This window comes from Microtus pennsylvanicus, chromosome 4 (genome assembly GCF_037038515.1).
Source record: "Microtus pennsylvanicus isolate mMicPen1 chromosome 4, mMicPen1.hap1, whole genome shotgun sequence".
In the NCBI taxonomy this organism is placed as follows: Eukaryota; Metazoa; Chordata; class Mammalia; order Rodentia; family Cricetidae; genus Microtus; species Microtus pennsylvanicus.
The window spans coordinates 47221621-47247133 of record NC_134582.1 but is presented as its reverse complement, the minus strand read 5'-3'; the positions used below and the strand labels follow the sequence as shown (position 1 = coordinate 47247133).

Genomic DNA, 25513 nt, shown 5'->3' with positions numbered 1-25513 from the left:
TTTTTTTCTTTTTTCGAGACAGGGTTTCACTATGGTTTTGGAGCCTGTCCTGGAACTAGCTCTTGTAGACCAGGCTGGTCTCGAACTCACAGAGATCCACCTGACTCTGCCTCCCGAGTGCTGGGATTAAAGGCATGCGCCACCATCGCCCGGCGAAGTATTGGTTTTTGATGACAGATTTTAAGAATTAATTTCTGATGTAAAGATAAGCCATAAAGGAAGAAAGACCCCTTTATTCACCATTATATCTTTGGGCACAGGGTAGATATCTAGTATATATTTTTCTCTTTTAAAGATTTTAATTTTTAACTGTGTGCATATGTGCAGCATGTGGGTCTGTGGGCACATGCAAGCTCACAGAAGCCAGACGAAGGCTCAGAGAGGTTGAACTGGGGTTACCAGGTAAGATGCCCCATCAGCGCTGCTCTTAACATCCCATCCATCTCTCCAGTCCTCAGCACAGGGCCTGAATGGACGGAACTTTAAGGGCAAGCCAGGTAAGTGCTGGTATTGGCAGGGGTGATCTCAATGACATCTAGGATTGTTTCTGGTCCAGAGACTCCAGTAGGGGAGAGATTATGGTATTCCAATGGAGCAAGGGAAGAAGCATGGAGGTATACTAGATGCAACCTCCTGGGAAGCATACATCATCATCCTAACAAACTCATTTAAATTCTCAGGCAGTCACCTGCTCTCCAGTATGAACAAAAACAAAACAATGGCTCACAAGCTGGGGAGGTTCTCTGCAGAATCCTTAGCTCAGTGCAACAGCCCTGAGGCAGGCTCTGTGCTTGTACCCACGTCACTGACGCCACTGACGAGGGACAGTTGTTCTGAGGGAAAGGGAAGGCAAGAGCTGGTTTCTTACTTCCCTTATATAATCTCTGCCAAGAACAACAGCAAAAACTATCTGAAAGGCAAATGTCCAAGCCAGGGCTCCTTATCCTCAGGGACCCTGGGCTTGGCTGCCCAGGGGAGGCATTTTGTCAGCCAGGCAAACAGCTGGGTGGTATGGTATGAACTCAGCAGGAACTGAATCCTGAACTCAGCAGACAGTTGGAAAATTTGTTCCAAACCCTCAAGCCAGGAGAGGGTAACCTAACAGAGGGTGGGGTCCGTCAGTGGCAGATCAAAGAGATCCAAAGACAAGGATGTCTGCCCTTCCTTCCCTGGCTCCCACTGACTTCTGTGTTACCTTTTCCACCCAGTGCTGGGGATGCAATCCAAAGCCACTCCTATGCGAAGCCTAGGATTTTCCTTCCGAGAGGGATATGACCTACCGCACACGGCAATAATGGTAGTGTATACCGCACACAGGCAGCGAAAACAGTAAGAACCCAAACTATAGTAGTCAGTGGTAAGCAACTGTATCTTAAATGCAGAAAACCACTGTGGAGAGCACCATGTGTGTGGCACCCTCCTCAATACTTACCACCATTTTGCATGACACAGAGGCCAGAGTCTGGCTTTAAAGTCACACTGCTTGGTTCACATCTTAGCTGTAGCACAGGCACTGACGTACCCTAGCCAAGACCCCCTAAGCCCCAGCGTCTTCATGCATGTAGTAGAAACGATAGTTGTATCTATTTCACAGGAGTATTTACCTGCCCTCATCCAGTGAGAATGTGTGGCAAATGTCTTAGTTTGGTGCCTGGCACACAGGTGCTCATATTTCTAAGCATTCTTCATTTCTTGCTCTAACTCTAAACATTCTGAAAGCAGCAGCTGTGCCAAATGCATCTTTCTGTCTCCTGAGAGCGTAACAGAGAAGCAATTCAGTAAACACTTGTCAGATGAGCTGGCTTCCCTAAGCCCATGTGTCATGAGCAGCAAGCACAGGGGTCAACTGCTTTTCTCCAGCCCACAGCCCTTGGCTATTCACTACCTCAACACTCCTTCCTACCCACAAGGAGGCGAGCGGGGAAGGCAGTTGCTGTCCCTGCAGGCACAGGGAGAGGTGAGAGTCAACAGGAAAACAAAGGCAAGGGCAGCACACCAGTTCCCGAGAGCACTGCCCTATTGATTCCTGCGTGTCATTACTAATAACAACTGGCGGAGACAGAACATTCCTCTTCCAGGATGATTGTGTCATTTTATAGTGGCGTCTCATCTCCCCACTGCCCCAGCAGTGTAGGAAGAACTTGCTCAAGAGTGTGAGAGCCCAAGGAATTTGGCCAAGTTAGTGAGACCCTGGTGTTTCTAGCCCTTGGGTCCCTCCACATCCCTGGATGGCGTATCTGCAATCCTGGATTTTCCCACCATGGCTCTTTAGGAACATTTGTGAATGAAATTGTTTAACAAATACCATGGTGGTAAATGGCATCAGGTACAATTCTCCAAAGCATCAATCTCGGTGGGAAGCCCTTAGTCATGACTGCAACTGTGTCCTCCCCTTCCTGAAAGAATCACATTCACCAAGCAGTCCAGAGGCCAGAATGCCATGCAGAAAGGGAGCCAAGCCAAGGACGAGACTTTCTTCTCTACAAGACACACACAGGAAATGTGTGCCAGAGCAAATACCTGTCCTGCAATCTCCTTCTACCCTAACGAGTGTCCAACATGCTGATCCTTGCCACATGCAGTTCCTCATCCACCTGGATACAACAGAGAATAACGGTCCAGGAGAAGAGGAACAGGGAGGCCAGGCAAAAACTATGAATGCAGATGCTAGCACTATCCAAGCCTCTTCGGCATCTCTCTGCCAGGGACCACAGACAGGCCCAGCAAGATGGCTACGAGCTGTGTTACTCGGGACCCCAACACGAAAGGCTTTTCATCACACTCTACTATACTAGAGGACTAGAAAAGGCCAGAATGCTTTCCTGACCTAGAGGATAGGTTCCAGTGAAGGTCTAAGAAACCAAAAGCTAAGAAAAATACCAGAAAAAAATTCCTCTTCCACTTTATATAACTAACCGAATAAGGAATATAAATGGTCCTCTAGTTCCTGAAAAGGGAAAATAGCATTTCCAGAACCCCAGGAGAAACGGTGCCCAATGCTCAAAAGGAAGCTCCCTAGACCCAAGATCCTAAGGAAAGACTGGGATTGTACCACCAAGAGTCCCTCTCCTCGACATTCTTGAGGCCTCCGAGTTCCAGGCGGTCGGGAATGATATTGCTGGAGAAGGAGAATATATCTCAAGGTTGTCTCAGGCTCAGGGATTAGATACTGCACAGTGCTACTGTTCACAAAGGGACTTCAGGAAAACAGAAAAATTAAATTCCACGGAAACTACAGCCAGAGCAGCCAGTGAGGTCAAGATAATGCAGGACACTGCGGTATAGAAGTGGAGACTAGAGCTTTACTGTGACCCAAGTGTAACGGCCCCCGACCTTAGCACAACTGACGCCATGACGGAAATACCAGTCAGACCTGGGAGCCCTGCATGAAGGCAGCACCACCTGCCAAAATGAGAACAAAGCCCCAATCAGTCAAAGTCCATAGTTCTGGGGAAGTCCTTAATTGTATTAGCCTTGCTTTTTGGCTTCTGTAGTTGTTCTTCTAGCTAACTATTTTGTTAACTGAAGTATGTCAACCCAGGATATGGTTGTCACGCTTAAAGGCTCGGGGCTGCACTCAGGTCCCAAACACCCAATGTAGGCACTGGCTGGCTATTAAGGATTTTCTATTGGCTTGAACCTATATCCAGGTCATCTTCTCTGGTGGATACCTCACAGCACAAGGGTTAGATGTAGGTCGTGGTTTTAGAACTGCTAATTTGAGAGCAAGGAACCTCCCCTCCTTCCCTGGGGAATACTGCCTTTTAAGTGTGTTCGGTAGAGAAATATCAGTCGGGATGAATTCCCCCTCCTTTTTTTCTCCTCCCTTCTCCTCTTCTTTTTCCCCTTATGTTTTGCTGTGCTAGTTCCATCTAGGGATAAGTGAGATCCCTTGATTCCCACTGACCTGCCCGGTTAGCGACTCAACAGGAAAACACCTCCCACCACAAAATGAAAGCAGACTTCAACTGCTTTCCTTCTGGCTGACTCTCATGTAAATGAGCTGCCTGCAGCCTGACTCACAGGAACTTAAAATGGAAAAAGCGGCGAGAAAAACAGTACAGTTCAAAGTAAAGGTGAGCCTGGCCTATGCAGTGAGTTTCATTGCTGTACAGGTCGCATGCTGCCTGGCCTTGGCATGGGTACCAGAACTTGAAAGATACTCACTGGCACATTCCTGAAGCCAGCAAGAGCCTTAGCTATCAACTCCTCTTGTTTTTACACCAAGGAAATGGAAATCCCAGAGAACTAAAATGAGACCTTATCATCAGCTTTCTGTAGAACTAAGCCTGTATCCCCTATGTCAGTCTTCTGGACTCAGATCAGAGTTGATCTCGGGCTCCCCACCCCCACCCCCCGCCGGTCTCATAGTTCATTTCTGACCACAGCTGGAGACTGGTCAGTGATGATATGCTGGGAGGCAACGTGGTTTCCCTTCTCCCTCCACTCTGCCTGGCTGTGAAGGCACACACCAGGCTGCCTAGCTCACCAGACAATGTTCAGCACTGACAAGGCCTCCGTGGTCCTAACAGACTTGGTAATTACCATGACTGTGATCTGTACAGCATCAGGCCTCCCCCTTCCCTCTCCCTGCCTTGAAGGCTCCCAAGGACAGCAGCTATCCTAGTGACTGCTCCCAACATTAAACATGAGCACACTCAGCTATTCACTATGGAGAAGAAGCAGTTATTTTGATTCTACACATTATGCATCCTTGCTGGAAAGGAAAAAAAAAAGAGCAAAATTGCATTACAATCCTCTCTGGCAGATTTCTGCCCCCAAAAGACAGAAAAACAATCTGGAATTAAACCTAGTTCCCAACTCCAAGCAGCTCTCAGCTCTTCTCCTCTCTGCTGCTCCTAGCTGGACAGCTCCAGATGTGTGGCGTTTCAGTGATTCACTCTAACGTAGAGACCCGCAAAACCAATCATGGGCTCCAGTTGATCTAGGAGGCCACTGGCACAAATGCCTGTAATCTGGTTCTAATCTTGTTTGTTTCCATTCCAATTATCCTGCACCAATGTTTAAAAATGGGAACTGTCTGCTGCATATATCCCGGCCATTTTAGTAGAGAATAAATCCAGGCCACTGTGTTCTTTTCTCTCCTCAGGACAGCACCAGACTTCTCAAGGCTCTGATTGGGCTGGACCAGCTCTAACTCTATTCAACTCTAAGGATTCAATTAATCATAAAGCCAATTCCATTCTGGGCTCCATCTGTCTTGCTTCCCTTCAGGGACTAATAATCACTCATTGTGTGTTTTTACACACTAGTTGAACTGAAATTAAGACTGATTTCATCACAGTATCTTAAAAAAAAACAAAATCCATTTCTTGAAAAAAATTTAGACATATTTTAATTTTTGTTTGGATAAAGATACTTTTAAACAAAAGAACTTTTTAAAAGAAACTTTAGAATTCTTGATATCGTAATTCTGCCCCTCCAAAAAACAAACTCAAGAAGAAAGCAGACCCCTTGGAGAATCAGCCCCTCCCAGAGTTGTATGATCGTCAATCTATCCTTTGACAAAGAACATGGATACCCCAAAAGAATGTGAGGGGGAAATGGAGCTGATTTGACATTTTATACACTATTTTAAGAAATCTAACTAGCCATTAACTTGGGACTAGTGGACTTAGTTTACTTAAAGTTTAAAGTTACTTTTATTTTAAATAATCTATTCAGGAGGGGAAGAGGAGACATTGTTTTAGCATTCAGGACATCTGAAGTCCCCAGCTAGCCCTGAGGAGTCTCAGCTCTCCCACTCCTCTCCAAGACAAGAAATATGACTTTTCTCCTATATAAGCGCCCTAGCTCTCCCAAAAGCAATATTAACTCTCCTGACAATACTTGGGATTCCTCGAACTCATTCCCTACACCCCTGAAGACAGTCTTATTACAAGGAAGACAAGCAGAGAAGCAGCAGGGCCCAGTCAATCAAGCTCCTGGGTCTGGGAAGTATGCGGGCTTCAACACGGAAAATGCATATTGCAAGGCATTTTTACTCTGGCTTTTCATAGCTCATGGCCTGTCCGGAGCCCACAGGTCATGGTGGATGGACGCTGCACTGGGTCTTCAAGAATGGTCCCATAAGGCTGCACTGTAGGCATGTGGCTGCTTCATGCCCTAACAGCTTTCAAAATAAGATCCTAAATTACACAACTCCCAATCAGAACTAATGACAGTCATTCCAAACTTAACATCAAAGATGTTTTATGAGTCATACTGGCTTTAAAAAGCCAGCAGTAATCATTTCATAGACACAACAATCAAATACTTCCTTCATCTGAACAATAAATTTTGCCTAGTAAAAAGTCTAATTAATTAAAGCACTATCATTTTAAAATGTGTCAATGTAAGCATTCTCTCAAAAACTTCCAGCTAAGACATTTTATAATTATAAAAAAAAAATACCTCCTAAGAACGTCTTCATGGATTGATAACACATGCCATTCAAAATATATTACTGGATGGGAAAAGAGGCATTATAGAATTATGTCTATAAATGAGCAGAGTACAAGATTTCATATATGAAAATATTGAAACAAAACTCATCATTTTGCACACCACCTAAAAAATTAATTAAATAAAAAGAACTTAGTAACAAAGAGGAATCCTGTATTTGCCTTTTATGTAAAAATGACTCAAATATGAATAAGCATCTCTGGCAGAAACAGTGACAGTGGCTGCCCTGAAGGGAAGGACCTGGTAAGCTCAAGGCAGGCTGAGAGTCAGCATGCCCCTCTGTGCCCTCTGTACTGTGAGTCATGTGACTATATTACCAATCAGACACTAGTCAACCACAGTCCAGGGGAAAACCTTTCCCATCTCTCAGTTGCATGGCGTTGGTGAGCTTTCACGTACAGACTTCAAGAACACAGGATAAAGAGCAGCCACAGCGAGAGAAAGACTCCCCAGCGGTTATTAGGCCTACCTGCCAACAGGTGGTCGCAGCACAGGGGAATATGGAGATGAAAGGAAGAGAGGGGCAGGGAGGGAGGATAGAGAGGGAGGGCCGGGAACAGAGCCTGGCTTTGTATAGCATGCCAGCTGCCCCACTACGCACCCTCTTGCTTCATCAGCCTCCAATCGTTTCTCATCTTACAAAGTAAAAAATCCTAGTGAGTCACAGGCTAGGAAGGGCTTTGTGTGATCCTGTGGAGACACATCCCTTCGGATCCCAGGGGCTCTCTAACTGGGCAAGAAATACCACATGAAAGCCGGATCCTAGCCTGAGAACGAGCTTCTGACTCATCTTGCTCTGCTGCCAGCTGGCTCAGTGGTTCCGAACAAATCTCTTTAGCAGAGGCACCGAGTGGGAAGTGAGGCCCTTCCCCAGCCACCGATCAGCTGTGCTCAGGGCTCTGGTACAGGCATCTAAGCAACAAGGACTCCATACTGAGTCTTTCTGGCAGAGAAAAGTCCCACAAACTTACTTCTGGGCCATGTACTCCTTGGCCTTTGCTTCTCTTTGAATTTTGGCTCCCCTATAAGTTGGGTCTATGCTAACTCAAGAGTTTCACCTCAGAATAAGAAGATTGTAAAATGACCCTTGCTTAGATATGGGTGCCAGGGTAACTACAGGGGTGTAAAGTCCCTCTTGGATCCCCAGAATTCCCAGTCGTATGCCCTGCTTCAGCGGTCTTTGGTCTCTTGTGAAAATCGAAATGACTGCTAATCACAGAAGTAACAGAGAGAGGGCTCCCAGGAATGGACAGGTGGTTTCATTTTATTTTTCATATGCTATCCAATTGGTTTCTCATCTTTTATTTTTCTTTGTTTCATTCTAATAAGCTTACAATCTTCTGTATTCTTCTCTTTTTGTGGGTGCTACGCAGAGAAGACTCCAGGACAGGAGTCTCTATTGTCTAAATCATCTTGTATGTTCCAGTCAGAGTACGAAGGCCCAAGACAATCTCCTTTCTGGCATGGTGACCAGATGCCCTGGGTGCAGGCTAGAGCACTGGGTCTGGCTGTGATCTCTCCCCGGCAGCCTGGCTGTGTGGCGATGGGACACAGCAGCTGATGAAATGCAGAGTAAGTGCAGCGAAAACGGGATAGAAATAAATTGGTCTTAAGCCTCAAGGTTGTGTATGCAAGTGAAATGCAGTGGGGGAAACAGCCTGGGAAGTCACTCTTGGAGAGATCCCTGAAACAAAGGGATTATGGGCTGTCCAATACAAGGATCCTTCTGTTCTATAATCACACGACAGCCTCTTTACTCAACGCTGTTCATTAAACAGTGTACTTCAGAGATAATGGGATACAGCCAGCTTCCTGAAACGGAGGCTCCCCCAGCAAATGTCAGTGCAGGACTGAAAAGCATAATGCTGATCATCAGGGCAGGGTCAAGATTTCCTGCCATCTTTCAATTACTGCCTTCTCCCTGGCCTTGACCATTCTTCCAAGTAATGGATACCGTTACCAGCAGAAGCAGAGATGGGAAAGAAATTTTTGTTGATTAGAATTCAACAAACAAAGCGTTAAGAAGTGTCTGACAGGAAGCTTAGAAGTGCAATGCAGGAGCCTATGAGCCTGTGACTTAAATATCAGAGATAAACCTCTCAGAAAGGATAGCATTTTTCATAAAAATATACTTGCTGTAGCTGGGTGTGGTGGTGCATGCGTTTAATCTCAACACTCAGGAGGCAGAGGCAGGCAGATCTCTGTAAGTTCAGGAGTTAGTTCCAGGACAACCAGGGCTACACAGAGAAACCCTGTCTTGAAAAAACAAAAACAAACCAATAATAATAATAATAATAAAAAAAAACCAAAGAGGGCTGGAGAGATGGCTCAGAGATTAAGAGCACTGGCTGTTCTTCCCGAGGTCCTGAGTTCAATTCCCAGCAACCACATGGTGGCTCACAACCATCTATACTGAGATCTGGTGCCCTCCTCTGGCGTGTGGGCATACATGGAGGCTGAATGTTGTATACATAATAAATAAATAAATAAATAAATAAATAAATAAATAAATCTTCTAAAAGAACTGACTTTCTTAAAAAACAACAACAACAAAAAAAAAAACCAAAGAAACCTCCCTCAAAACATCTTGCTCCAGTCAAATCAGGATTATTCCCCTGCTGTCCACCCCCAAGCACGTGTGTGTGTGTGTGTGTGTGTGTGTGTGTGTGTGTGTGTGTGTGTGTGTGAAGAACAGATGGGTGTGCTATTAGGTATTATCCTCAACACTCTACCTCTTTTTTTTTTTTTTTGACACAGGTCTCTCACTGAACCTGGAGCCCACCAATTCAGCTAAGTTGTCCAGCTGGCAAGCCAAGGCATCCTCCTGTGTCTACTTCCCCAGCACTGGGTTTACACAGTGTAGCCCCGAGGATTAGAACACGGGTCCATATGTTTGCGTGCTACCTCCCTAGTCTCCTAAACAGGATGGTCAGAGCCGTTTTCAGGGTTGACCCCAATGGGGAGAGACTGCAATTATCAAGCAGCTAATGAGGCTTAGCGAGGCTCACAGTCACCTCCTGGGCTGACTGGTTTCAAGTCAGGGGATACAAGCTGGAGTCATCAGAGAGGAAAGAGCCTCTGAGAAAATGCCTCTATAAGATCAGGCTGCAGGCAAGTCTGAAGGGCACTTTTTGTTTGTTTTTCGAGACAGGGTTTCTCTGTAGCTTTGGAGCCTGTCCTGGAACTAGCTCTTGTAGACCAGGCTGGCCTCGAACTCACAGAGATCTGCCTGCCGCTGCCTGCCGAGTGCTGGGATTAGAGATGTGCCACCACCACTGGGCTCTGAAGGACGTTTTCATAATTAGTGATGAGTGGGGGTGGTGCCATGCCTGGGCTGGTAGCCCTGGATTCTATAGGAAACCCCAACTCTTCTCCACTCATCTCTTTCTCCATAATCCCCCAATGTCAGATTCAAATGTTGACTAACCATTAAGGACACAAGAGACTTCACTCAAAACACTCAGAGGAATGTCCCTCCCTATGAGATCTGTCGATCTTCACTACAGAATATGGTCTGGTCATCTGGGGGCCCCTGGATAATGTTCTTCTCTGTAAAGCCAGGACACTATTACCTCAAGTTGCTGTGGTGATTAAATGTTATATTCTATGGAAAGTCATCACCCCCGAGCTCCTTTTCCTCATACCCCAGCACACCTCATCTAGGTCAGTGCAGTCCTCTCTGTGCTTAAAGAGCACAGGGTTTAAAGAACCCTGCCCATCCCATTGGGAACAAATATTACATGGGACCCTTGGGTACATGTAGTTTAGTGGTGGAGTGTTTGCCTGGCATGTGCAAAGCCCTGGGTCTAATTTCAAGAATAGCTAAAATAAATAAACAAACACATAATAAAAATTAAAAATCACATAGTAACAAACTTGCACAACTTTTCTTTCTTTCTTTCTTTCTTTCTTTCTTTCTCTTTTTCTTTTTGAGACAGGATTTCCCTAATTGTCCTAGAACTTACTCTGTAGACCAGGCTGGCCTCGAACTGCACAGCCACTGCCTCCTGAGTGCTGGGACTAAAGGTGTGCATTGCCATATCCTGTAGATTTTTTTTTTTAAATACAGAGTCTTGCTATGTGCCCATACTGGCCTTAACTCATTATGTAGCCCAGGCTGGCCTCAAACCCATGATAATCCTCCTGCCTCAACTGCTCAAGTATATAGCTTATAATAGGATTTTTGTGTGTGCACCACCACAACCATCTTACTTTAAAAAAAATCACAAAAACCAGGAGTCTAGGACTGTGCCTCCATGATGGTGTCAATCCTAGATGCTGTGACAAAAATCCATGGCAGAAATAGCTTATGGGAACAATGTCACCATGGGAAGGACGGCACCGTGGAAGACAGGCATGGCTGTGGAGGTATGAAGAGGCTGGTGGCACTGGGTCTGCAGTCAGGAAGCAGAGACTGATATTGATGCTTAGCTTATGTTCCCCTCAGCCAATGGATGCTACCGCCAAAGTCTGTGTGGGTCTTCCTTCAGTTAAAGCTCTCTGCAAACACTCTCACACACACCCCGAGGTGTATCTTTTGGGTGATCCCAAATTGAGTGAGGGTTGATGACAATGAACCCCTACACTGGTAGAACATGTACTTGGCATAGACAAAGCCCTGGGTTCAATCACCAGCAGCACAAAAATTAAAAATATCCTTGCACCAAATAGAGTAACAAAAAGAAGCCGAGTCACTGATGACACCTTGAGCTAGCTTTTCAGATGTCAAAACCCAGGGAACCTATGACTTTTTTTAAAGCACAGATCAAATAGCCCTTATTTTACTTAAAGCTACACATGGCAGAAACTCTCTGGTGCTCAGGAGCTGCTTCTGCAGTCCTCCACAGAAGCAGAATTTTTGCTGAACAAATACAGACTCCATCTCTTTCTCAACCTCCTCGGCAGCCAGGATGGGCCACCATGAGACGGGCAGGAGCGCTGACGTCTTTGGGACCCTCCCTAAGAGACTCACAGGAAGTCTCCTCAACAGATCTCTGGAGGAAAGGGTAACTTCTTAGACATGGCACCATGCGTGAATGAAAGGAACTGGAGACTCCGGGGTCTACCTGAAACAGAGCTGCCACCAAGCCCTAGGCATCTGACCTGAAGTTGTTACATGAGAAAGAAATAAACATTATATTATGCCATTTTCTATCACTTACAGCCAAATTCATAACATATAGATTGAAACCATCACCCTCCCCTATCTAGAGTATGAATGTGTGCCTTACCTCTCACCAACAGAACATAGTAAAGATGACAAGGGATATGTGACTTGTATGTGACTGCGCTACACAGATTAACTAACAATTTGGTACCTAGCAAACAAATTATTGCTGATGGTGACACACAACTTGTAATCCTCGTGCTGGGAGGTGGAGACAGGAGGCTCCTTGGGGATGACTGGCCCAATCAGTGAGTCCCACCACACACGAACACTCATACACATGACTAATGTTTGCTGAGAAATGTTCTTCTTTAGTGGCGTTTTAAAAAGAGGTCTTTTAATTAAATTGTGTGTGTGTGTATGAGCATACAATGAGCAAAGGACAACTTTAGGAGTTGGTCCTCCCCTTCCATTGTGGGTTCTGGATATCAAGCTCAGGCCACTGGGCTTCCATTGCAAATACTTATGCTCACTGAGCCTCCGTACCAGCCCACTTACTATCTGAAGAGACAAATGGGCACGATGGGAGCAGTTTGGGGTGGCCATGTGACAAGCAGCTGAAACTTCTAACATGCCTTTAGTCTGACAGTCTATCAAGAACTGAATTCTGCTCACAATCACACAAGCTCAGAGGAAGATGCCCCCAATCAAATCCCACATAAGACTCAAGCTCCAGGTGACAAACTGGCTACAAAACCACAGAAGACATAGTTAAATCAAGTGCGGACTCCTGACGGCATATGTGATAGGGTATCTGTGCAGTGTTTACAGTCATTGTAATAACATAAGTAGCAAAATATAACTAATACAATGGCCAGGAACACTCATTGCAAAAATGTGGGGACGATTCTCTATTAGATAATATATAAATAAGCTCACCAAAAAGAAGTCATATATTACATGACAATTTTAATAGATGAGAAAAGAAATAAAATCCAACATAGAGCCCTGTGATGAAGGTGAAACTGGGACACACACACACAACTTTATCATACCTACCTAAGCAAACATATAACAGATATAAACATGTATGCATAAACAGGCAAAGCATACACACAAACACTACTGAATGCCCACATCACGCTGCATTAAACACACAACAATTATTCTTTTCAAGAACAGATATAAATGAAAGTAACTGTTAGGATCATTTAAAATGTTTGTAGGCATTATGAGCAAGTGAATTTAAAAAAAGATGAAAAGAGACTAGAAATAAGTCTTCAGTGAGGAAACTAGTAGTGCTTGATTTTTGTTATTTTGGTTTTGTTTGTTTCCATCAACAGCTACTGGCTACTTCCTACAACATGTAGACACACCTATCTTTTGAAACAAGCATCGTGTGTATCTTTTGATCTTCTCAGTAGGCAGGGGAGTAGCACAGAAAGGTTGGAGAGAGGAAAGAGGCACATGATGTAATTATATTTTAACTTAAACAATTAAAGGCTTTGCTTTTGATACGTTCCAGAGGCTGAGAAAGGGGTTTGGGGAAGGAGGATAGTATTGAAGCTGCTCAGGCCCATGTACTCAGAAAGAGTCAAACTGACTTCGGGTCCCTTCAATCATGTATGAAAAGACAAGAGCTCCTTCCCAACATGGGAATCTTCTCCACATTATCCTAGGAGTTTAATGACTCAGGTCCTAGTTAAAGGTAATTCAGAGCAACCGTGTGAGCAATAATTGAACAACTGAGCACAAAGAATGGGTGAAAAGCACAGAGCTGAAGTGAGCCATTCAAGCTGCAGCCCAGACTCCCCGTGGCTTCACATCCCTGAGCGCCTGGGAAGCTGCAAAAGCCGAGCTTCATGTGAGACAGTCCTGGAGTGTTAATGCCAGGCACCTGTCAGAAATAGCAATCCTTTCTAAAAGAAGAAAATTTCCTGACTGGATTAAAATGGTTTTGTTTTTTAAACTAAAAGGTCAGGTGGGGTGGCACAGGCCTGTAATCCCAACACTAAGAAGAGCTGCAAATCTGAGGGCACAGTGAGTTCAAGGACAGCCTGAGCTGCAGACCCAGACTGTCTCAGGATAATAAAAGGACAAAAGTTCAGGGACAGCCTGAGCTGCAGACCCAGACTCTCTCAGGACACCAAAAGGACAAAAGTTCAGGGACAGCCTGAGCTGCAGACCCAGACTGTCTCAGGATAACAAAAGGACAAATGTTCAGGGACAGCCTGAGCTACAGACCCAGACTGTCTCAGGATAACAAAAGGACAAAAGTTCAGGGACAGCCTGAGCTACAGACCCAGACTGTCTCAGGATAACAAAAGGACAAATGTTCAGGGACAGCCTGAGCTACAGACCCAGACTGTCTCAGGATAACAAAAGGACAAAAGTTCAGGGACAGCCTGAGCTGCAGACCCAGACTGTCTCAGGATAACAAAAGGACAAAAATTCGGGGACAGCCTGAGCTACAGACCCAGACTGTCTCAGGACACCAAAAGGACAAAAGTTCAGGGACAGCCTGAGCTACAGACCCAGACTGTCTCAGGACACCAAAAGGACAAAAGCGAACAAACAAAACAATGAGCAGAAGGGGGATACAGCATGGGGCAAACGGCAGCTGCCGAGCTGGACGAGGCAGGGGTGCTACTGTTAACTGCCCTCCATGCCGGCAGCCTTGCAAGTGGGCACAGTGAACAGGAAGAGAGGAAAAAGACACACGCCAGACTTCAGCAAACAGAAACAAAGGCCCTAAAAGTAGAATTATAAGCCCATGGCTAAATGTTTAATGGACAGATTCCATAGTGGATTTGACACAGCAGAGGGAATATAAGTAAATAAAAAAAAAAGCTGCACAAAATTATCCGGACTGCAGCAGCAGGGATGTGATGTAGAAAGAAACTAAGGAAACGTTAAAACACAGGACAATCAAGAAGGACCCAGGAATAGGAAAAACACAGAAGCAGAGGCTGTATTCGAGAGATGGCTGGGAATAGTAGAAAGATGAAAGAAACACATTCAAACTGAAGAAGCTTAACAAATTCCAAGAAGGAATACGTATTAGTTACAACTACACATATAATCACGCAAAATAACAAAAACTTCTGGAGGAAATCTTAAATTAGGTGGGGGAAGAGTCTTTCAAAGTTATATTTTAACAGGAACAACGGAAGGAAGGCACGACAGAACACACATTGATTGTTAAAGTAAATGCTAGCTAGAATTCTATACCTAGAGAAAATACTTGTTCAAGAACAAAATTATGACATTTTTAGACAAAGAAAAATGGAATGTGACCTTACTACATAATGTGTGCATTTCCACACGTGGTGCATAATAAATGTGACCATCTACATACATGGGTACGTATATGTGTAACACACACAGAGGTTTGACACTGAACACAACAACGGCTGAGTACCGTGACTGCCTTGTGACTGGGGCTGGGCTTGCTGCTGCTCAGCATACAGGAGTGCGGTTCCAGTGCGGCTAGCCAGGGTAAGAGAAATAAGACTTCACAACATGAACCATAGTTGGCATATTGTTTCTGCACCATCCCCAAGTCTTAACATATGTGGAAGGAAGGGGTTGATGGGAGATGGAGGTACTGCATTCTCAGAGAACGGAATGCACTCTCTTTTCAGCCATGTATATCCAGGACACTTACAAAAGAAGGACACTGGTATTCTCAGTCAGCTTCATGTTACTATAAAGAAACAGCTGAAGGAGTCAATTGTTTTCTTTTTCTTTTCTTTCTTTCTTTTTTGTTTTGTTTTTTGAGACAGAGTTTCTCTGTGTAGCTTTGGAGCCTGTCCTGGAACTAGCTCTGTTCCAGCTGGCCTCGAACTCACAGGGACATGCCTGCCTCTGCCTCCTGAGTGCTGGGATTAAAAGTTTGCGCCACCACTGCGTGGCTTGAAGGAGTCAATTTGTAAAGAGAAAAGGCGTATCTTGATTCCTGATTCTGGAGGTCCCAGTCCACAATCAGGTGGCACCCTGGCACTCAGTCTGAGGACAAGGTACATGTAGTAAGTGGAGCAAACCACTGAACTAATGAGCCAGGAAGCAGGCAGAGACTGCGTGTGGCCCCACAATCCACTTTCAGGGAATGTCTCAATGGCACCCCCCATTACCTGTGGCCCACATCCACTTCCCGGGAATGTCTCAATGGCACCGCCCATTAGTGCCTCCTCCTCCCACGGGTTGACTATTTCCAAAAGTGCCATCCTGCAGCCCAAGCCTTTAATGCACAGACCTTTGGGGACATTCATCCAACCATAACAAAAAACTAACCATACAGAAAAGCTCAACTTATTTCAAATGACTATAACCACGGGGACTTATCTGGCTACAAGCTCAATGTTCATAACAAACACTGAATAGAAACTTTCCGCTATATTTGGAAATTGAGAAATAAAATTGCATATTAATCAAAGAACCACAATTAAAGTTTAAATCATTTCAATTGAACAATAATCAAAATGCTACATATTGAAATTTTCAATTCAATTAAAGCAATAATTAGCAGGAAACTCCCAGAAGTGAAAAATATAGTCATCTAATACTAACAACTTCATAGATGTGATAAACACATTAAACACACTTAAGAAAAAAAACTGTTAAGTGAATGCAATCATCCTGAAAGACACAAAGACAAAGACACTTAGAGACCCTTTTGTGTTGTCTAGTTGATAGCTGGGGTTTCATGCTGCTGTGTGAGATGTCTCCTCAAATTTTGCTATGATGTCAGCACATTACCCATCTGACATGGGAAAAAGAGACAGAAAGAACACGAGAGATGCTAGAAACAGATGGTCTAATACCATCCGCCACAGAGAATACGGGGGAGAGCCAATGAAGCACACAGTACTGGTAATAAACAGAAAATTTCCATGGCTGAAGCCTGTAGATTAAAATAGCACATGGAGAGCCAAAGAGGACACACTAAAACAAATCATACTTAGACATATAATGATGAAATTTGCTGATAATTAGATACAAATAAAAACATTTAAAAAAAATTGTAAAACTAACTGCTCTTAAAAGGCAAAATTACAAAACTGGCAACATGCTCGTCCTGGTGGTGCATGCTCGTCCCGGTGGTGCATGCTCGTCCCGGTGGTGCATGCTCGTCCCGGTGGTGCATGTCTTTACTCCCAGCCCTCAGGAAGTGGAGGCAGGAAGATCAGAAGCTCACAGGCACCCTCACCTCCAGAGGGGTTTAAGACAGCCTGGCCTACATGAGACCCCGTCTCAAAAAATGAAGTGCATTGCTGGAGAGATGGCGCGGCTGGGTTCAAGCACCTATAAGGTTGCTCACAACTGTGCCACTCAGAGTTCCAAGGGACCCAAAGCCCTCCCCTGACCTCCAAGGGCACCAGGCACACATGCACTGCACGTGTATATGCAAGCAAAACATTCATATACACAAAATAAAATAAAAACACAGTGGAGAATCACTGAGAAACTCAAGTCCTCACAGGTGTAAGAACGAGCACACACATGTGCACAAACACGTGTACAGCTTGTGGTCATTTGCATAAGAATGGCCCTTCGGCTCACATATTTGAATGCTTGGTCCCCCACTTGGTGTAACTGTTTTCAAAAAGATTGTAAAGTGCAGCCTTATTGGAGGAAATGTGTCACTGGGGTGGACTTGGGAGCTTCAAAAGCCCGTGCCAGGTCCAGACTCTGCTTCCACCAACTTGCAAGTCAGGATGAAAGTTTTTAGCTACTGCTCCCGCAGCAGCATGCCTGCCTGCCTGCCTGCTGCCATGTTCTCTGCCATGACGGCCATGGACTCATCCTCGGAAACTGTGGGCAAGCCCCCAGCTAAACGCTTTCTTTATAAGTCATGGTGTCTCTCTCTCTGCACAGCAATAGAAAAGTAACTAACACACCACATACACATATCCACACACACAAAGTCTAACTATATGATATATAATAAAAGATGTATCTAGAATATAATGCTAATAAATACCGAGAGAAAAGAGATGAAAGGATATACCCCCAAAATACAAGGTTAGTGGATGCATTAAATAAATATCAAATAAACTTTAGGACAAATATAACTTCATAGGAGCTAAGATACTTCTACTAATGATACAAGGTATAGGCATGAAGTTACTCGAACCACATGTATATATATTTAACAATCATAGCTCAAAATACTAGAAAAATGAGTAGTGACAGGAAGAGACAGAAACAGTGATGGTGTCGTGGCTCGAGGTTTCCAGACTGTAATAGGGGTGCAGTTTTCAACATAAGCGCAGTCTAGAGTGGACCTGAGAACCTCTCTTCATACTCGAGCCATATGAACAACTCCTTTTAACAAGACTTCATTTTTCTATCTCTCATTCAGAGGTCCTAAATTTTGTCTCCTGTAACGTTTGAGCTGAAGCTGGAAGCTCTCAGCCACGAGAGGATGGCAAAGTCCCCGAGGCAGAGTTTGTTCCAGTGTTCTGCGCCCCTTAGGATTTCAGTTTTGTTTGGATTTAGGATTTCTGTACTTTTTTTCAGAGCTACCACATAAAGGTTTGATGTTACTAATTTTCCCTGAAGTTATGCAAAGAAACTGTCCTACCATCTCTTCTGCTGAGTTGAGCGAGTGTGTAAAGAAACATTCAAATATTTAATCTCACATTTCCAGGTATTTTGATTCTTGGAAAATTTATTAAATATAGAAATCTTCAGGTCTACTCTGATTTGTTTTGTTACTGTATTAATTACAAACATATACTTAGTAGAAAAAAATCAAACAAAATGAAGTATAGGAAATGACAAGTCCACTGCTCTAGGTGACACCATTTTCCTCTGAGTTTTAGTGGTTTTAGTTTTTGTGTTAGACTATTTTTTTAAGAATTGTTTTACTTATTTTTTCCAGTTCTCTTTTAAATTTTTTTTTGAGTTATATATTTTTTTCTCTCCTTCCCTCCCTTCCTCTCCCTCTCCCCTTCTAGCCATGGTCCCCATGCTCCTAATTTACTCAGGAGATCTTGTCTTTTTCTACTTCCCATGTAGAATAGAAAACCATTTATTCTTAAAGTAGCCAAATAGACTTACACTCTGCAAAGTGCTGCGGACTTGGGTGCCCGTTCCTACTCCTCCAAAGCACTCATTTTTGTTGCGGAAATAAATGAAAGGATTGATGAGCTATGAAGCAGTCAATGTATTAAAGAGTCAGTTTAGACGTCCAGGCAACAAATGCTAATAAAACTGAAGATAAAGGAAAGAACTTTGTGGTCTGGGGCTAGGCAAGGAGTAATTAAAAGGCACATTCAATACTGAAAAGTCTGAAGGCAGCAGAGAAGAATGCGCAGGAGGCAGGAGCACATCAGAGATGGATTCAATAGAAATCTGAGGAGACAAGTCCATTAAGTGAACAGTGCCTCCTTTCCCAGGACGGAGTCTTGATCTCTTCAGTGCTTAAGGCAGCGGGTCAGGCCGAGAGCTCGTTTTCCACTTGTCATTAATTGTAGTCTGAGAATCGCTAACCAGATTCTGAATGCAGTGCATGAGCCATGGCTATCCAGTTGCCTGGGCCAGTCTTGGTCATTACACTAATCACTTTATCAGAAACATGCTTTTGAATACCTCCCTTGTCTCTGGAGAAGTGTAGAAAATAAGAACTTGAGGCAAAATGTCACATTAGTCCTATGGGTCACATTTAAACTTTTATTTAAATGCTGGCAACTCCAACGTCTGACCTCATCCCAATTTTTAGCCTTCTATTTTCTGGGCCTTGAGCCAGTAGGGTAACACACTCATTTCCAAGGGCTTAGGTCTTAAAGGGTCAAGGTGTGGTATCTGAATCACCCACTATTACATCATTAATAATAAAAATACTCTCCACTCAGCCTTGTTCATTATCTCATGAGTAAAATTAATTTGTAGGTATTACTTTCATTCGTTTCTTCATTTAGTCTTCCAATAATTATTTCCTGACCATCCATTTAAGGCCAGGCCTGTGTTATATTATAAAGAACAAGCAAAGTTAAAGTTACCCTATCTTCTCTAGTACTACCTAGTCAGGGAAATAAAGAGGAATCAAACACCTATATAGTTGCAAACTGAGACAAATACTCTGAAGAGGAATATAACAGACTAAAATATCAGAGGGAGTTTGGAAATTTATCAATATGAATGTAAGTTCAGTTACAAGGATCAGTTCAATAATAATCAACCATGATCCAAAAAAAAAAGTGAAGATATTTAATTACTTTTCACAAAGAGAGGCTGAAAATTAGTATCTCCAAACACCACTATAGTGTCTCCACGGCATCAGGAAGGGCACAGGCTCCTTCTGTCTGTCCTCTCCATCCTCCTCCTCAGCTTACTGGTCTTTTGTCCTTGTGCTTCTCAGTTCGCTGGTCTAAGGTAGCTGCTGTGGCTCCAAGACAGGCGAGTCAAGGCAAGAAGCAGTGGGTGTGGCCTCCCTCTGAGCCTTCTACTCACAGGAGCTAAATCTTTGCAGAAGCTCTCTACCCAGTATCTCTTTATGCTGCATCAGTCAGAACCGGGCCATTCGCCTATGTCGAAATCAATCCATATCCATAGAGAATGGGATTACCGTGCTTGGTTTAGATTATTCACGGCGGCAGGGTGGTGGGGGGACTCTCTCGTTCTGGACAAGACACTGTTTCTCTAAAGTCAATGAAGAAGAGGAACGGCTTAGGAGATCAGAGCAGTGGAGATGAAAGCCCGCAAGCCTGGTTTACCGACGGGATTGGAGACAGCACAGACTCAAACACCACTCGAAGGTTTCAAGGTGGAGTAACTACAATAATTGTGACAAGAATAGACGAAAAGAGAATGTGGGAAGAAAAACCTAGTTTGTCAAAAAAAAAATAATGAATTCAACTTTCTTAAGAATGTGAGGTTCAGTCAGCATGGCAGAATCCAGCATGAGGGAATCTCAGAAAAAGGACTGGACTTGAATGCAGACTTCGTAGTGATTCACAATTAGAGGGTGTTTAAAGCCACAGGAAGAGAAAGCCATTAGCAGATGAGCAGAGTGGACAAGGCTGGAAGATTCTTGGTGAGTAGCTACAGCGGGAGCAGCAGAAGGCTGGTGTTGTGGGCTGGGGACGTAGCTCAGCAGCAGAGCACATGCTTCGTGTGTGTGAACCCGGGCTTGACTTGCCAGCACAGAACAAAGGAGGCAAAATAATCAGTTATGGACAAGAGAGTACAATGACACACACTTTCCAAGGAATGTCACGGCTGACACTGCTGACTGCTACAGTGATGGCAAAGCACTCTTGATAATCTTCAGGCACAGAGAGACAGAAACCAGACTGTAGAAATAGTGGGTTTGAGCATATTAACCTAATGCAGTTCAATAGTATCCCTTTTAATTCATTCCTTCAAGATGTTTGGAAATAAAGGGAAGAAAACTAAACGGCATTAAGCTGTGCTGGAGGCAGAAGGGAGGTGGTGCACACTGACTCCGTGGTGGACCAGGAGGAGCACAACAGGGACAACAAGGATGTTCACGGGAACCAGGAAGATAGAAGACAGAAGGTAAGGAACAGGGAGGTGGCTGAACACTAAAAGGTACTAAAATAGGAATTAAATTTCAAAGTTATCAAACAGATGACAGGGATTAAAATAAATGTTCAATGAAACCAACAATTTTGGTCCTAAGTGAGCCCATAAAGTCATCAGGAAGAGAAAGGGGAAGACATAGCCTAGCACAGAAATTCACCAAGGAACTAAAGACTAAAGACAGAGATGGGTCATGGTAATAAGACACTGGCCAAGTAGTTAAACATTATGGTAAGTAGGGCTGGAGAGCTGCTTCAATGGCTAAGAGTTCTTCTAGAGGATCCAGGTTTAGTTCCTAGCACCCACATGGCAGCTCACAACCATCCAAACTCCAGCTCTGGGGAATCTGATGCCCTCTTCTGATCTCCTTGGGCACCAGACATGCATGTGACATGCATACACATGTGGGCAAAATACTCATGTATAAAATAATCAAAAATTATTTTCAAATTAAAGGTAAAACAGTGGGAAGAGCATAGAGAGCATGGGGTCATGCGCAATGCTCGAAACACACTGGTTCTATTAGAACATCTTCAACCCACATCTGCCAGGGAGCTTCCCAGGAAGATGCGAGGAGAGTGGTTAAAACATACCCTTTCTGCAGTGGCAGTATCCTGTTTGGACTCTAACAAATAGCTTGCCTGAAGACCAGAGGGCAGAGCTAGCCACTAGTTAACCATAGAGGTCTGGAGGTCTGTACAGACAGACAGGAAGTGATAATGGGTGGAGAGAGGCATTTAAGGCAAAGGAGACAGTTGTTTGGCCTCTTTTCAGCGGAGTTAATAAGGTAAGAGTTGGCTGTATTTTGCTCCTTTCTCTCTCTGATCTTTCAGCATTTGACCTGATACCTGGCTCCGGTTTTTTGTTTGTTTGTTTGTTTTTGTTTTTGCTTTTGTTTTCCGAGACAGGGTTTCTCTGTAGCTTTGGAGTCTGTCCTGGTGCTTGCTCGCTGGAGCAGACACCAGCTTCTTCATCCTTCAACTCGTGTCAGCTCAGTGTAGAGGTTTGCAAAGAGACGAAGGGAAAGAAAAACGGCCAGATGCTGAGAAGAAGCAAAACCAGACTGCAGAAAGCTTTATGGCTTCTGAAATTCACAAGGTTTTCTAAAACTTCCTTTCTTACAGAAGCAAAAAGGACTTGTCTGAGACTCCTGGTACAGACTGCAGCAGGCATTAAGAGGCATTAAGAGGCACTACTGTAGGATGAGATCAGGTCACACAAAGGTCAATGAGAATAACTTACTTGAAGAAGAAAGGGGCTTTTAAAAGAGAGTACCTATGGAAATAGGAACCTGCTAACGGTCAGTGTACACATTTCTGCATAATCTGCACAGAACTTCACCTATCTTATTATACATGGGCAATAAGCAGAAAATGATAAGCAGAAAATGAGTATGTGTGACCCTCAATTGGGTGTTAATCATGTTTAAATAAAGGAACAAATTTTATTTCAGTAGCCATGTCAATTATGTTTCTGTCATCTTTTCCTTGATCTTGGGATAATTGATGTTTACATTGGGGAAGAGACCTCTTCATCCACAGAAATGTGCATGGAAGAACTTATTAGGCAATTAACCCAGGCAGGCATATAAACACCCTCATGGAGCAGCAACATCAGCATCAAAAGACACGATAGGACATAAACACCTTAACAAAGACAAACTGGGGACGACAGGGCTTGTGCTATAGAAATGAATGATGCAAGAATTTCCCTATAAGGAAAACTGATAGTAAAAAAGGACCCATTATGATGAGGTAATGATGCTGATGCCACATTATTATGGGCAAGTGCTTATTATATATTTTTATTTGCTATTCATCTTTATGAGAGGCACTGGACACCAATTACTGTTCCCAGTTCAAAAGGTTGCCTACAGATGCATGATTCCAGGATGCTATTTCTAGAATGCCCCTTTGGCAAAGAGCAAGTTTATCTAATCACTGCGATTACACATCCAATCTAGTCTGAAACAGGGAGGGGGTGCAGTCATCTTACTTAGGGCAGCATAAGTAGGTTGTGCACATCAGACAATAGCACTGAAGCCAGCCTCTGACAGAAATAGTCTTACTTGTGTCGAGCTTCTCTTTGCATAAACCCTGACATTTTCCTGGTGTTTGGAAGCCTGCTTCTGGCTTCCAGAAGCTCTGGCGCCATCCCATGCCGTCACTGTAACAGCCTTCAGTGAACTATCAAAACCCCAGCTAGAACACTTTGGTTACAGTACTGTGCTTGCCATCACAACACTAAGCTGGAATAGTTGATATTTTCTCTATTAATATTAGTGATACTATATAAACGCTAACATGGTCTCACACTAACACAGTCCAGTCATGGAGACATCGTCACAATACCACATATTAGCACAGCATGTGGGCGAGGTATAGTGGTTTGCTAGGAATGTCTAAATGCATGCTTCTCAAGTCACTGGGCCCCTTTAACAAGGAAGTGGTATGAAGATACTACTGTTTCTCCAGAATCTATTTCCAGAAGCAATGGCAAGGAATATATAGGATATCACATTTATACTGGAAGTATTTTGGAATAAGACTGAGATTTCAAAACTGAGTCTAGATGAAGAGGTTAGAATTTGAGTTAGCTCACTTCTGGCTTGAAGCAAGAGTGAACCTGTGTGAGTTCTCAAGTCTCTACAGCCTTGTGAGGGTGAGACCCTGGACTGAAACCACAGCTGTGTCAGTGGCTGGACAGGCGATCCTTGGAAAACACTGGCTTTGGAAAGTGAGACTAAGGGAGACTGAGGTGTCCTGAAGTCAGAACCTAACCATCTACAGCACTACCACAGGACAATCGAGGCCTCAAGGTCAGAGCAGGAATATAGATAGTCCTACTACTATAAGATAGTCAGATATCTTTAGATGAACGTAACAATATAAAGGTATACTGATCTTTTAAAATTAGTAAAACGGTTCGATACCCACATATTTCTCCCCGTCTATTCTTTCAAGAAGCTGTCTACTGTTTGTCTTGCCTGACAAGTTTTCCAGACTAAGACAGACTAACTATGCTGAAAAGGCTACATCCACAGAATGCAATAACCTGACTACATGTTGACTGGTTTAGCGTGAGAGCCAAAGTTACATCTTAAGTTTTAATTACTGTACCACAGAAATCCATGAAACAGAAATGCCTGTGATCTGCTAGCCCCTTGGCTAAGGACAGACAGTTCCTGGAACGCTGGGGGCTCCTGTTCATGGAAGACAACCAGCCACAGTCTTGACTCCTCTAAACAAGTTTGTCTGACCCATCTGCGGCTGGATGGGCTTCATCGCATGTGGGTGGGAGGTTCATGGGTAGGAAATACCTCAGGTTGTATACTTGTCCCTGGTTGGACCTGGTGGGAAATGCAGTTAATTATGGGTTTTCCTCTTAAGCCCTTGTAAAACCTGAGGGGCCATTTACCTGGGGCACCAGAGATGGACTTGAACAGAGTCTACCTGACCAGCATTTGACTAAAGTTGCTTCAAATTTGGTTTCTATTGTGGTAGTGGTCTTATTCTTGACTGGTGGGATTAACACTAGCAACTGGGGGAAGCTACATCCCTCTCAAAAGGCCTTTATTAGTCAGATTCACCAAGTATTCCCTAGATGTAGCTTTACTGTCCAAAGGATCAACTCCTGTAGCTTATCTCCTTTTTCACTACTTACTATATGTGGCTGGCTGGTCCTTTATTAATTTTTACGAAAATAGAAAATGTGACCTAAGATCTGTGACTAAGTGTGTGTATACATACATACATACATACTTACATACAAACCTCCATTTGGAATAAAGACTGACTCAAGACACAGCTTCACCAGCACCACACTGACCAGCAAGTAACTTTTCCTCAAGCCAGTTAGGGCCAGTGACAATCCACCCATGCTGCTCACCTGGAAAAGGCCGCGCCCAGCACAAACGCAGCATACTCCTTCACCTGGGGTTCTGTGCTGTTGAGCCCATTAATCACCACTTGAAGGCCACCGAAGGACAGCAGGTCCTGTGCGTTATCCATCTGCAACAAAGACATTGCTGAGCCCAGGACAGCCATCAGGAAGGAAGCCCTTTTCGGACAGCTCTTCTTTTGGTGACTAGCCAAAAACAAGGTAAAAAGCAACAGTGGCATCTCTGAGTATCTAGGAAGGGTGCACGAGCAACTTAACGTTTAAAGTAATTTTACATTTGAGAACTTCTCATTCATGTAATACCATTTATGAGCACCTGCGTGGGAATCGGAGGAAATGGCACCTAGCTCTTGCTAATGCCAAACATGCCTCTTCAGAAAAATCTAATGCCGCAGTGAGTCACAAAGCTTACTCCAAACACACAAGCTGTTAACACAAAGAACCTGGCATCATGGCACCAGTGCCATACTTTCTGTGGATATATAAACACAA

The 25513-nt window shown here is 43.9% G+C and overlaps 1 protein-coding gene and 1 pseudogene across 4 annotated transcripts in view; one reads left to right on the top strand and one right to left on the bottom strand.

Moving 5' to 3' along the window:
* Positions 1 to 25513, bottom strand: part of Sil1 (SIL1 nucleotide exchange factor) — a 259660-nt gene that overhangs the window by 32908 nt on the left and 201239 nt on the right. For all 4 annotated transcript variants that reach the window (XM_075968964.1, XM_075968966.1, XM_075968967.1 and 1 more), the window contains one exon: positions 25010 to 25131. In XM_075968964.1, coding sequence (XP_075825079.1) covers positions 25010 to 25131 — 122 coding nt within the window. The remainder of the gene's footprint in view (positions 1 to 25009; positions 25132 to 25513) is intronic.
* On the top strand, positions 16242 to 16340 carry LOC142849133 (small nucleolar RNA U13; annotated as a pseudogene).